This window comes from Pristiophorus japonicus, chromosome 3, assembly GCF_044704955.1.
Source record: "Pristiophorus japonicus isolate sPriJap1 chromosome 3, sPriJap1.hap1, whole genome shotgun sequence".
NCBI classification, from domain to species: domain Eukaryota; kingdom Metazoa; phylum Chordata; class Chondrichthyes; family Pristiophoridae; genus Pristiophorus; species Pristiophorus japonicus.
In genome coordinates, this window is record NC_091979.1 from 5,855,484 (window position 1) to 5,869,345 (window position 13,862).

The window sequence follows — 13,862 nt, forward strand, 5'->3', positions numbered from 1 at the left end:
CCAGGAAATCCTCCTCCACTGTATTGCTACCAGTTTGGTTAGCCCAATCTATATGTAAATTAATCGCCCATGATAACTGCTGTACCTTTATTGCACACGTCCCTAATTTCTTGTTTGATGCTGTCCCCAACCTCACTACTACTGTTTGGTGGTCTGTACACAACTCCCACTAGCGTTTTCTGCCCTTTGGTATTCCGCAGCTCCACCCATACAGATTCCACATCATCCAAACTAATGTCCTTCCTTGCTATTGTGTTCATCTCCTCTTTAACCAGCAACGCTACCCCACCTCCTTTTTCTTCCTGAATATTGAATACCCCTGAATGTTGAGTTCCCAGCCTTGGTTACCCTGGAGCCATGTCTCCGTAATCCCAATTACATCATATCCGTTTACAGTTATCTGCGCAGTTAATTCATCCACCTTATTATGAATGCTCCTCGCATTGAGACCCGGAGCCTACAGCTTGTTTTTTTTAGCATTCTTTGTCCTTTTTGAATTATGTTGTAATATGGCCTTTTTTGATTTTTGCCCTTGATTTCTCTGCTCTCCACTCTTGTTTTTCTCCTTCCTACCTTTTGCTTCTGCCCCCTTTTGACTTCCCTCTGTCTCCCTGCATTGATTCCCATCCCCCTGCCATATTAGTTTAACCCCTCCCCAACAGCACGAGCAAACACTCCCCCGAGGACATTGGTTCCGGTCCTGCCCAGGTGCAGACCGTCCGGTTTACACTGGTCCCACCTCCCCCAGAACCGGTTCCAATGTCCCAGGAAGTTGAATCCCTCCCTTCTGCACCACTCCTCAAGCCATGTATTCATCTGAGTTATCCTGCGATTCCTACTCTGTCTAGCACGTGGCACTGGTAGCAATCCTGAGATTACTACCTTTGAGGTTCTACTTTTTAAATTTAACTCCTAGCTACCTAAATTCAGCTTGTAGGATCTCATCCCGTTTTTTTACCTATCTCATTGGTACCTATATGCACCACGACATCTGGCTGTTTACCCTCCCCTTCCAGAATGTCCTGCACCTGCTCTGAGACATCCTTGACCCTTGCACCAGGGAGGCAACATACCATCCTGGAGTCTCGGTTGCGGCCGCAGAAACGCCTATCTATTCCCCTTACAATCGCATCCCCTATCACTGTAGCATTCCCACTCTTTTTCCTGCCCTGTTTTAACAATGAGAGTACAAATAAAACGGGGAAGGTGGCTCAACCGTGGCTAACAAGGGAAATTTCGGATAGTGTTAAATCCAAGGAAGAGGCATATAAATTCTCCAGAAAAAGCAGCAAACCAGAGGACTGGGAGAATTTTGTAATACAGCAGAGGAGGACAAAGGGTTTAATTAGGAGGGGGAAAATAGAGTATGAGAGTAAGCTTGCTGGGTATATGAAAACTGACTGCAAAAGCTTCTATAGATATGTGAAGAGAAAAAGATTAGTGAAGACCAACGTAGGTCCCTTGCAGTCGGAATCAGGTGAATTTATAATGGGGAACCAAGAAATGGCAGACCAATTAAACAAATACTTTGGTTCTGTCTTCACGAAGGAAGACACAAATAACCTTCCGGAAATACGAGGGGACCGAGGGTCGAGTGAGAAGGAGGAAGAGATTGGTGTGCAAAATCAAAGCACATGGTATTGGGGGTAATGTACTGACGTGGATAGAGAACTGGTTGGCAGACAGGAAGCAGAGAGTCGGGATAAATGGGTCCTTTTCAGAATGGCAGGCAGTGACTAGTGGGGTGCCGCAGGGCTCAGTGCTGGGACCCCAGCTATTTACAATATACATTAATGATTTGGATGAAGGAATTGAGTGTAATATCTCCAAGTTTGCAAATGACACTAAGCTGGGTGGTGGTGTGAGCTGTGAGGAGGACACTAAAAGGCTGCAGGGTGACTTAGACAGGTTAGGTGAGTGGGCAAATGCATGGCAGATGTTGTATAATGTGGATAAATGTGAGGTTATCCACTTTGGTGGCAAAAACACGAAGGCAGAATATTATCTGAATGACGGCAGATTAGAAAAAGGGGAGGTGCAACGAGACCTGGGTGAGTCATGGTGCATCAGTCATTGAAAGTTGGCATGCAGGTACAGCAGGCGGTGAAGAAGGTAAATGGTATGTTGGCCTTCATAGCTAGGTGTTTTGAGTATAGGAGCAGAGAGGTCTTACTGCAGTTGTACAGTACCTTAGTGAGGCCTCACCTAGAATATTGTGTTCAGTTTTGTTCTCCTAATCTGAGGAAGGACGTTCTTGCTATTGAGGGAGTGCAGCGAAGGTTCACCAGACTGATTGCCGGGATGGCGGGACTGACATATGAGGAGAGACTGGATCAACTGGGCCTTTATTCACTGGAGTTTAGAAGGATGAGAGGGGATCTCATAGAAACATATAAAATTCTGACGGGACGGAACAGGTTAGATGTGGGAAGAATGTTCCCGATGATGGGGAAACATAGAAACATAGAAACATAGAAAATAGGTGCAGGAGTAGGCTATTCGGCCCTTCGAGCCTGCACCACCATTCAATGAGTTCATGGCTGAACATGTAACTTCAGTTGCCCATTCCTGCTTTCTCGCCATACCCCCTAGTTGTAAGGACTGCATCTAACTCCTTTTTGAATATATTTAGTGAATTGGCCTCAACAACTTTCTGTGGTAGAGAATTCCACAGGTTCACCACTCTCTGGGTGAAGAAGTTTCTCCTCATCTCGGTCCTAAATGGCTTACCCCTTATCCTTAGACTGTGACCCCTGGTTCTGGACTTCCCCAACATTGGGAACATTCTTCCTGCATCTAACCTGTCTAAACCCGTCAGAATTTTAAACGTTTCTATGAGATCCCCTCTCATTCTTCTGAACTCCAGTGAATACAAGCCCAGTTGATCCAGTCTTTCTTGATAGGTCAGTCCCGCCATCCCGGGAATCAGTCTGGTGAACCTTCGCTGCACTCCCTCAATAGCAAGAATGTCCTTCCTCAAGTTAGGAGACCAAAACTGTATACAATACTCCAGGTGTGGCCTCACCAAGGCCCTGTACAACTGCAGTAACAACCTCCCTGCCCCTGTACTCAAATCCCCTTGCTATGAAGGCTAACATGCCATTTGCTTTCTTAACCGCCTGCTGTACCTGCATGCCAACCTTCAATGACTGATGTACCATGACACCCAGGTCTCGTTGCACCTCCCCTTTTCCTAATCTGTCACCATTCAGATAATAGTCTGTCTCTCTGTTTTTACCACCAAAGTGGATAACCTCACATTTATCCACATAATACTTCATCTGCCATGCATTTGCCCACTCACCTAACCTATCCAAGTCGCTCTGCAGCCTCATAGCATCCTCCTCGCAGGGAAGTCCAGAACCAGGGACACAGTCTAAGGATAAGGGGTAGGACATTTAGGACTGAGATGAGGAGAAACTTCTTCACTCAGAGAGTTGTTAACCTGTGGAATTCCCTACCGCAGAGAGTTGTTGAGGCCAGTTCATTGGATATATTCAAGAGGGAGTTAGATATGGCCCTTACGGCTAAAGGGATCAAGGGGTATGGAGAGAAAGCAGGAAAGGGGTACTGAAGGAATGATCAGCTATGATCTTATTGAATGGTGGTGCAGGCTCCAAGGGCCGAATGACCTACTCCTGCACCTATTTTCTATGTTTCTATGTAATCACACGACACATTACCAGTTCATCCACCAGGCTCACAACCACCTGCCCCATCGTGGATCCCCCGAACCCAACTAGCCAGCATTTTATTGAGTCTTGTGAACATCGAATGACTGGCTAAGCCACTCCCAACTCAACAGCTCTACAAACCCATGAGCATACTCACTGGTGCATATATTACACCGTCTTTCAGATGAGACGTTTAACAGAGGCCCCGTCTGCTCTCTCAGGTGGACATAAAAGATCCCATGGCCACTATTTCGATGAATAGCAGGGGAGTTCTCCCAAGTGTCCTGGGGCCAATATTTATCCCTCAATCAACATCACTGTAAAGCAGATTATCTGGTCATTATCACGTTGCTGATTGTGGGAGCTTGCTGTGCGCAAATTGACTGCCGCCTTTCCCACATGACAACAGCGACTGCACTTCAAGTACTTCAATGACGGTAAAGCGCTTTGGGATGTCCTGATGTTCCAAGGCGCTATATAAATGCAAATCTTTCTTAACAAGAAAGACAGGCACATTAACACACACACACACACACACACACACACAGACACTCAGAAAGACACACGCACACACACACTCACTCACTCAATCACACACTCACTCACACACTCTCACACACACACTCGGACATACTCACACACACTCGCACTCACACTCACACACACTCACACACGCACACGCACACTCACACACTCACTCACACACTCACATGCACACACACACTCACACACTCACCTGCACACACACACTCACACACGCACACACACACACATATACACACATACGCGCGAACACACACACACTCACACACACACGCACACATTCACACACACTCACACACACACACACACATACACGCTCACACTCACACACACTCACACTCACACATACACACTCACTCACACACACACACACACATACACGCTCACACTCACTCACACTCACACATACACACACACACACACACACATACACGCTCACACTCACACACACTCACACTCACACACACTCACACTCACACATACACACTCACTCACACACACACACACACACATACATACACACTCACACTCACACACACACACACTCACACGCTCACACTCACACACTCACACACTCACACACTCACACACTCACACACTCACACACTCACACACTCACACACTCACACAAACACACATACACTCACACTCACACACTCACACTCACACACAAACACACATACAAACACACACACACACTCACACTCTCTCACACTCTCACACACACACACACTGGCAGACATGGACACAAGTAAATTGGCACACACTGGCAGTGATTTGGCCAATTGGGAGTGCGTGTTGAAACCTGGGGCGTGCGCACACTCTGCCGTTTTCTAAAGTAGCGGTTTGAAAACCGTCGGCAACACTGGTCCAAAGTACCCACAAGTGCTCTCGACGGGTGAGACTCGTTATCAGGAGCACAGAGCCGACAATTGGGCATCGCGCCCCTGTGTGTGGTAGCAATGTTGCCGTTAAGCAGCATGATCGCTCAGTGGTCTGGGCGTTCCGTGCAGTCGACCCACCGGCTTTTAACCGGGAAAACCACGCATGCGCCGGGATCTGAATGGGGCCGCGCACCTCCAAAAATAAACGCGAGGGGAAACGGATTTAAAATGCAGGTTGGACCTCCCGTATCCGGGACCCCCTCGTCCGACACCACCCCTCATCTGACACCACCCCTCATCCGACACCACCCCTCATCCGGGACCATCCCTCGTCCGGCACCACCCCTCATCCGGCACCACCCCTCATCCGGCACCACCCCTCGTCCGACACCACCCCTCATCCGGGACCATCCCTCGTCCAGCACCGCCCCTCGTCCGACACCACCCCTCATCTGACACCACCCCTCATCCGGCACCACCCCTCATCCGACACCACCCCTCATCCGGGACCATCCCTCGTCTGGCACCACCCCTCATCCGGGACCATCCCTCGTCCGGCACCACCCCTCGTCCTCGTCCGGCACCGCCCCTCGTCCGACACCACCCCTCATCCGACACCACCCCTCGTCCGGCACCACCCCTCATCCGGGACCATCCCTCGTCCTCGTCCGGCACCACCCCTCATCCGACACCACCCCTCGTCCGGCACCGCCCCTCGTCCGACACCACCCCTCATCCGGGACCATCCCTCGTCCTCGTCCGGCACCACCCCTCATCCGACACCACCCCTCGTCCAGCACCACCCCTCGTCCGACACCACCCCTCGTCCGACACCACCCCTCGTCCAGCACCACCCCTCGTCTGACACAACCCCTCATCCGACACCACCCCTCGTCCGGCACCACCCCTCATCCGGGACCATCCCTCGTCCTCGTCCGGCACCACCCCTCATCCGACACCACCCCTCGTCCAGCACCACCCCTCGTCCGACACAACCCCTCATCCGACACCACCCCTCGTCCAGCACCACCCCTCGTCCGACACCACCCCTCGTCCGACACCACCCCTCGTCCAGCACCACCCCTCGTCCGACACAACCCCTCATCCGGCACCACCCCTCGTCCGACACCACCCCTCATCCGACACCACCCCTCGTCCGACACCACCCCTCGTCCGACACCACCCCTCGTCCGACACCACCCCTCATCCAACACCACCCCTCGTCCGACACCACCCCTCATCCGGGACCATCCCTCGTCCTCGTCCGGCACCACCCCTCATCCGACACCACCCCTCGTCCGGCACCGCCCCTCGTCCGACACCACCCCTCATCCGGGACCATCCCTCGTCCTCGTCCGGCACCACCCCTCGTCCAGCACCACCCCTCGTCTGACACCACCCCTCGTCCAGCACCACCCCTCATCCGACACCACCCCTCGTCCAGCACCACCCCTCGTCCGACACCACCCCTCGTCCAGCACCACCCCTCGTCTGACACCACCCCTCGTCTGACACCACCCCTCGTCCGACACCACCCCTCGTCCGACACCACCCCTCGTCCGACATTACCCCTCATCCGACACCACCCCTCGTCCAGCACCACCCCTCGTCCGACACCACCCCTCATCCGACACCACCCCTCGTCTGACACCACCCCTCATCCGGGACCATCCCTCGTCCGACACCACCCCTCATCCGGGACCACCCCTCGTCCGACATTACCCCTCGTCCGGCACCACCCCTCGTCCGGCACCACCCCTCGTCTGACACCACCCCTCATCCGGGACCACCCCTCGTCCGACACCACCCCTCGTCCAGCACCACCCCTCATCCGGGACCACCCCTCGTCCGACATTACCCCTCGTCCGGCACCACCCCTCATCCGGGACCACCCCTCATCCGGGACCACCCCTCGTCCGACATTACCCCTCGTCCGGCACCACCCCTCGTCCGGCACCACCCCTCGTCCGGCACCACCCCTCATCCGGGACCATCCCTCGTCTGACACCACCCCTCATCCGGGACCATCCCTCGTCCGACACCACCCCTCGTCCGGCACCGCCCCTCGTCCTCGTCCGGCACCGCCCCTCGTCCTCGTCCGACACCACCTCTCATCCGGGACCACCCCTCGTCCGACACCACCCCTCGTCCGACACCACCCCTCGTCCGGCATGATTTGGGCGGCCGGGGGCGCATGCGCAGAACGCGGCCGAACTCCACCCCGACTTTGGGGCCGCTCCGATACTTCAGGCCTAACCGGGGTGCCGACCTCCCTCCCCACTCCTCGACCTCGGGCCGCTGACCTCCCCTCATCCAGCAAAACCCCCGATTCGGCACAGGCCAGGTCCCAAGGGTGGCGGATAAGGGAGTTTCACCCTGTAATTGAAAGCAGACATGCTGGTGCAGCAAGCAGTGAGGAAGGCAAATGGTATGTTGGCCTTCATTGCAAGAGGATTTGAGTACAGGAGCAAGGAGGTCTTACTCCAGTTATACAGGGCCTTGGTGAGACCACACCTGGAGTATGGTGTGCAGATTTAGTCTCCTTAGCTAAGGAAGGATATACTTGCCATAGAGGAAGTGCAGCGAAGGTTCACCAGACTGATTCCTGGGATGGCAGGACTGTGGTATGAGGAGAGATTGTGTCGACTAGGCCTGTATTCACTGGAGTTTAGAAGAATGAGCGGGGATCTCATTGAAACGTATAAAATTCTGACGGGGTTGGACAGACTGGATGTGGGGAGGATGTTTCCCCGGGGCTGGGAAGTCTAGAACAAGGGGTCACAGTCTCAGGATACGGGGTAGGAAATTTAGGACTGAGATGAGGAGAAATGTTTTCACTCAGAGGGTGGTGAACCTGTGGAATTCTCTACCTCAGAAGGCTGTGGAGACCAAGTCACTGAATATATTTAAGAGGGAGATCGATAGATTGCTAGACACAAAAGGCATCAAGGGGTATGGGGAAAAAGCGGGAATATGGTGTTGAGAGAGGATCAGCCATGATCATATTGAATGGCAGTGCAGGCTCGAAGGGCCAAATGGCCTACTACTGCTCCTATTGTCTATGTTTCTTTGTTTCTGTGGTTTTTTTACGTTTATGTAATTGGAAAAAAAAAGAAAAAGACTTGCATTCATACAGTGTCGGATGACTCAAAGCAAATGAAGTACTTTTGGAGTGTGGTCATTGTTGTAATGTGGGAAACACGGCAGCCAACTTGTGCACAGCAAGCTCCCACACACAGCGATGTGATACTGACCAGATAATCTGTTTTTTTTAGTGATGTTGGTTGAAGAATAAATATTGGCTCCAGTACACTGGGGAGAACTCCCCTTCGAAATAGTAGCCATGGGATCTTTTACATCCACCTGAGAGAGCAGACGGGGCCTCGATTTAACAACTCATCCGAAAGACGGCACCTCCGACAGTGCGACACTCCCTCAGCACTGCACTGGGAGAGTCAGCCTAGGTTTATGTGCTCAAGCCCCTGGAGTGGGACTCGAACCCATGACCTTCTGAGGTTTAGAGGGGATTTGAGGAGAACTTTTTTCACCCAGAGGGTGGTGGGGGTCTGGAACTCACGGCCTGAAAGGGGGGTAGAGGCAGAAACCCTCACCACATTTAAACAGTACCTGGATGTGCACCTGAAGTGCCGTAACCTACAGGGCTACGGACCCAGAGCGGGAAAGTGGGATTAGGCTGGGTAGCTCTTGGTCGGCCGGCGCAGACACGATGGGCCGAATGGCCTACTTTCCGTGCCGTGAATTGATACGATTCTATGGACGTGGGTGGGTGGGCCCCGTTGCCATGTGGTGATGGTCTATCTCTGTTACTTTCCAGATCCCACTGCGCTGACCTACGTTATCCAGAGCCAGGTCGTAGGCACGGCTCAATGGCACGTGCTGAAGTCCAACATCCGGGACACCACCTACACCATCCAGTCGCTCAACAAGGGCATCCAGTACCTGTTCCGCATCCAGAGCGCCACATCCAGGAGCTGCAGCAAACCTTCGCCTGTCTCCGAACCCGTCAAGCTGTTGGACAGAGGTAAGGACCGCTCCTTGGGGCGGCTTGGCTCGCTGCAGAGTCAGAGAGCGGGACGGCGACCGACTAACCCAGAAGCAGCTGAGCGAGGCAGGTTCATAAAACAGCGAGGCAGGTCCACAAGGCCGGCGAAAGGAACCGCAAGTGCTGGGGTGCGTTGCGAAAGAGATAGGGCTGAGCTTTCGGTGTGTTGCCACCCCGATTTGCGCCCCGGGGGGGGGGGGGCGGTAATGGCGGTGGGGAGCATTCCCGGGCAGGCGGCCAGCGGCCAGCGGCCCCGCCGGGACATTCGGTGCCGGTATCGACGGGGACGCGGAGCAGTACCGCCCGGGGAGAGGCGAGCCGCTGTACAACACCGCCGGTTACGGCACTCTCTCAATATTTGGTTGACGCCCGAACCTGTATGCATCGCAGCGCCCCCTAGTGGGACCGCCTGGGAGAGCGGGCGGTCCGAACTGTTCCGGCCGCTGTGAGGTCAGTAACATCGACCTCGGGCAATGGCGATTGGTTTGTACTTTTACGCTTCGTGTGGATGTGGCGTCAGTAAGGTATTGGGAATGTTTTTGGTGTTTTTCTCGTTTTTTTTTTCCCCAGCGCGGCCTCTCTCCGAGCGCTCCGAGGCCGGCTGTTTAGCCCGGGATTTTCCCATGCCCCAGCCGGCCTAGCACCCTGAGAGAGGTGTGTGACGCCTCCCTTAGCGTTCCGCCCCACACTCGGGGGCCCAGCGGGTGAATTTTGCGGCTGGAGACACAAACCTTTTCCCGGCGCAAACTTTACCGCCCTGCCAGGGTTAGCGCCGCAATAGAGGCGCAATCGAATTTCCCACCCCCCCCCCCTGACGTGTTGAAAAGAAGAGAAATTATTTTAAACTTGGATCGAACCTTGCCGAGACCGGACTTGGAGCTACTGGGCATAGTTCTGGTCTCCATATTATAAAAGGGATTATGAGACATTGGAGAAGGTCCAATAAAAGGTTTATTAGAATAATACCAGAACTCTGAGGTTATAACTATCAGGAAGGATTGAACAGGCTGTGGAGCTGTTTTCTCTCGAAAGGAGAGGGCCAAGGGGCGACCTAATAGCAGTTTTCAAGATTATGAAAGTGTTCATAAAAACATAGAAAATAGGTGCAGGAGTAGGCCATTCGGCGCTTCGAGCCTGCACCACCATTCAATAAGATCATGGCTGATCATTCACCTCAGTACCCCTTTCCTGCTTTCTCTCCATACCCCTTGATCCCTTTAGCCGTAAGAGCCACATCTAACTCCCTCTTGAATATATCTAACGAACTGGCATCAACAACTTTCTGCGGTAGAGAATTCCACAGGTTCACAACTCTCTGAGTGAAGAAGTTTCTCCTCATCTCGGTCCTAAATGGCTTACCCCTTATCCTTAGACTGTGACCCCTGGTTCTGGACTTCCCCAACATCGGGAACATTCTTCCTGCATCTAACCTGTCCAATCTCATCAGGATTTTATATGTTTCTATGAGATCCCCTCTCATCCTTCTAAACTCCAGTGAATACAGGCCTAGTCGATCCAGTCTTTCTTCATATGTCAGTCCTGCCATCCCTGGAATCAGTCTGGTGAACCTTCACTGCACTCCCTCAATAGCAAGAATGTCCTTCCTCAGATTAGGAGACCAAAACTGAACACAATATTCAAGGTGTGGCCTCACTAAGGCCCTGTACAACTGCAGTAAGACCTCCCTGCTCTTATACTCAAATCCTCTAGCTATGAAGGCCATCATGCCATTTGCCTTCTTCACCGCCTGCTGTACCTGCATGCCAACTTTCATTGACTGATGAACCATGACACCCAGGTCTCGTTGCACCTCCCCTTTTCCTAAAATGTCACCATTCAGATGATATTCTGCCTTCCTGTTTTTGCCACCAAAGTGGATAACCTCACATTTATCCACATCATACTGCATCTGCCATGCATTTGCCCACTCACCTAACCTATCCAATTCACCCTGCAGCCTCTTAGCATCCCCCTCACAGCTCACACCGCCACCCAGCTCAGTGTCATCTGCAAACGTGGAGATATTACATTCAATTCCTTCGTCTAAATCATTAATGTATATTGTAAATAGCTGGGGTCCCAGCACTGAACCTTGCGATACCCCACTAGTCACTGCCTGCCATTCTGAAAAGGACCCGTTTATCCCGACTCTTTGCTTCCTGTCTGCCAACCAATTCTCTATCCACGTCAATACATTACCCCCAATACTATGTGCTTTGATTTTGCACACCAATCACTTGTGTGAGACCTTGTCAAAAGCCTTTTGAAAGTCCAAATACACCACATCCACTGGTTCTCCCTTGTCCACTCTACTAGTTACACCCTCAAAAAATTCTAGATTTGTCAAGCATGATTTCGACAAGGTAGAGAAGACGTTTCCACTTGTGGAGGGAAACCAGAATTAAGGGCCATCAATATACGAGAGTCACTAACAAATCCAATTGGGAATTCAGGAGAAACTTCTTTGCCCAGAGAGTGGTGAGAATGTGGAACTCGCTGCCACAGGGAGGGGTTGAGGTGAATATTATCGATGTATTTAAGGGGAAGCTGGATAAACACATGGGGGAGAAGGGAATCGAGGGATATGGTGATGGGGTGAGATGGAGAGGGGTGGGAGGGGGCTGGTGTGGAGCACGGACCGGTTGGCTCGAATGGCCTGTTTCTGTGCTGTAGATACGTTGTCGAGTGGGCTGTGAAGGCCTGGTTGATCAGCCCAGGCTTCATGTTACTTTATTCCACCAACAGGAAGGGAGCGGGGAGTGACATGGTTGAAAAAATCGTGAGTTACGCACGCTCAGATCATTGGATCGGCGTTGGAGTGGAGCGGCGATGGTGGTGCAGGGTTTATGTTACTGCCCGGTTAATCCAGAGTAATGATACAGAGACCGTGAGTTCAGATCTGTGAGTTTAGGAGAATGAGAGGTGGTCTCATTGAAACACACAAAATTCTTACAGGGCTTGACAGGGTAGATGCAGGGAGGATGTTTCCCCCCGGGCTGGGGAGTCTAGAACCAGGGGTCACAGTCTCAGGATAAGGGGTTGGCCATTTAGGACTGAAATGAGGAGAAATTTCTTCACTCAGAGGGTGGTGAATCTTTGGAATTCTCTGCCCCAGAGGGCTGTGGAAGCTCAGTCGTTGAGTATATTCAAGGCTGAGATCGATAGATTTTTGGATATTAAGTGAATCAAGGGATATGGGGAAGTAAGTTTGAGGTTGAAGATCAGCCGTGATCTCATTGAATGGCAGAGCAGGCTCGAGGGGCCGAATGGCCGACTCCTGCTCTTAATTCTGATGTTGAATCCCACTTTGGAAGTTTGCGAATTTAGGAATGAATCAGAGATGGGGCAGAGTAGTTACAAAGTTTGGCAGGGACACAGCAGTGGATGGGCTGCCTGTTATCCACCCCCCTCCCTCCCACCCCCGTTCCCCCTCGCCCTCCCCACCCCTCCGGGCCTCCGGACCAGCACCTGGCGATGCCGAGTTACCGCGGGTTGGGAAGCGGGTGGGATGAGGGAGCAGGCTCCAGCTGCCTTGCTCCATATCGTTGCACGTTGGTTCTGTGCAGTTCAATGATACCGTCCCACTGCCCCTCAACGCAGCCTCACTCTGTGCCCTGAGGGTTTGCGAGGGCCAAATAACTCGCTGACATCCGGACAGCTGTCAGAATAATGACCGTTACCAGTTGGCCATTATGAGCGTCCTCATCCAGGCCAACATCCCCAGCATCGAAGCACTGACCAGCTCCGCTGGGCAGGCCACATTGTCCACATGCCAGACACGAGACTCCCAAAGCAAGCGCTCTACTCGGAACTCCTTCACGGCAAACGAGCCAAAGGTGGGCTGCGGAAACGTTACAAGGACACCCTCAAAGCCTCCCTGATAAAGTGCAACATCCCCACTGACACCTGGGAGTCCCTGGCCAAAGACCGCCCTAAGTGGAGGAAGTGCATCCGGGAGGGCGCTGAGCACCTCGAGTCTCGTCGCCGAGAGCATGCAGAAACCAAGCGCAGGCAGCGGAAGGAGCGTGCGACAAACCAGTCCCACCCTCCCTTTCCCTCAACGACTCTGGCTCTCATATTGGACTGTTCAGTCACCTGAGAACTCACTTTTAGAGCGGAAGCAAGTCTTCCTCGATTCCAAGGGACTGCCTATGATACCCCTGTCTGTGCACGGCAAGTTCGCAGGTCCTCGCCCACACGCAACTGGCTCTTGACGGATTAGCTGAGCTGACAGATAAGAGGTTTTGTTGGGAACAGGCTTGCAAAGAAGCAGACCCTTACCGATCAGAGAGCAGCTCGTCACATTCCAGAGGGCGGTAACTTGCCTGCAGGACGGAGGTGAAGGTCGAGGGGACGAGGGCACACTGTAAACAGCCCAGCTTGAGTTGATCGCGTGGCATCAGCTTGGCATTGAGTATATTCAATACAGAGATCGATAGATTGTTGGATATTAAGGTAATACAGGGATATGGGGATCGGGCGGGAAAGTGGAGTTGAGGTCGAAGATCAGCTACGATCTTATTGAATGGCGGAGCAGGCTCGAGCGGCACTCCACTAGTCACTGCCTGCCATTCTGAAAAGGACCCGTTTATCCCGACTCTCTGCTTCCTGTCTGCCAACCAGTTCTCTATCTACGTCAGTACATTACCCCCAATACCATGCGCTTTGATTTTACACACCAATCTCTTGTGTGGGACC

The 13,862-nt window shown here is 52.6% G+C and overlaps 1 protein-coding gene across 1 annotated transcript in view; it reads left to right on the forward strand.

Moving 5' to 3' along the window:
- LOC139260440 (striated muscle-specific serine/threonine-protein kinase-like) overlaps positions 1-13,862 on the forward strand; it is a 458,414-nt gene that overhangs the window by 259,140 nt on the left and 185,412 nt on the right. The window contains exon 16 of the mRNA XM_070877003.1: positions 8,937-9,143. Coding sequence (XP_070733104.1) covers positions 8,937-9,143 — 207 coding nt within the window. The remainder of the gene's footprint in view (positions 1-8,936; positions 9,144-13,862) is intronic.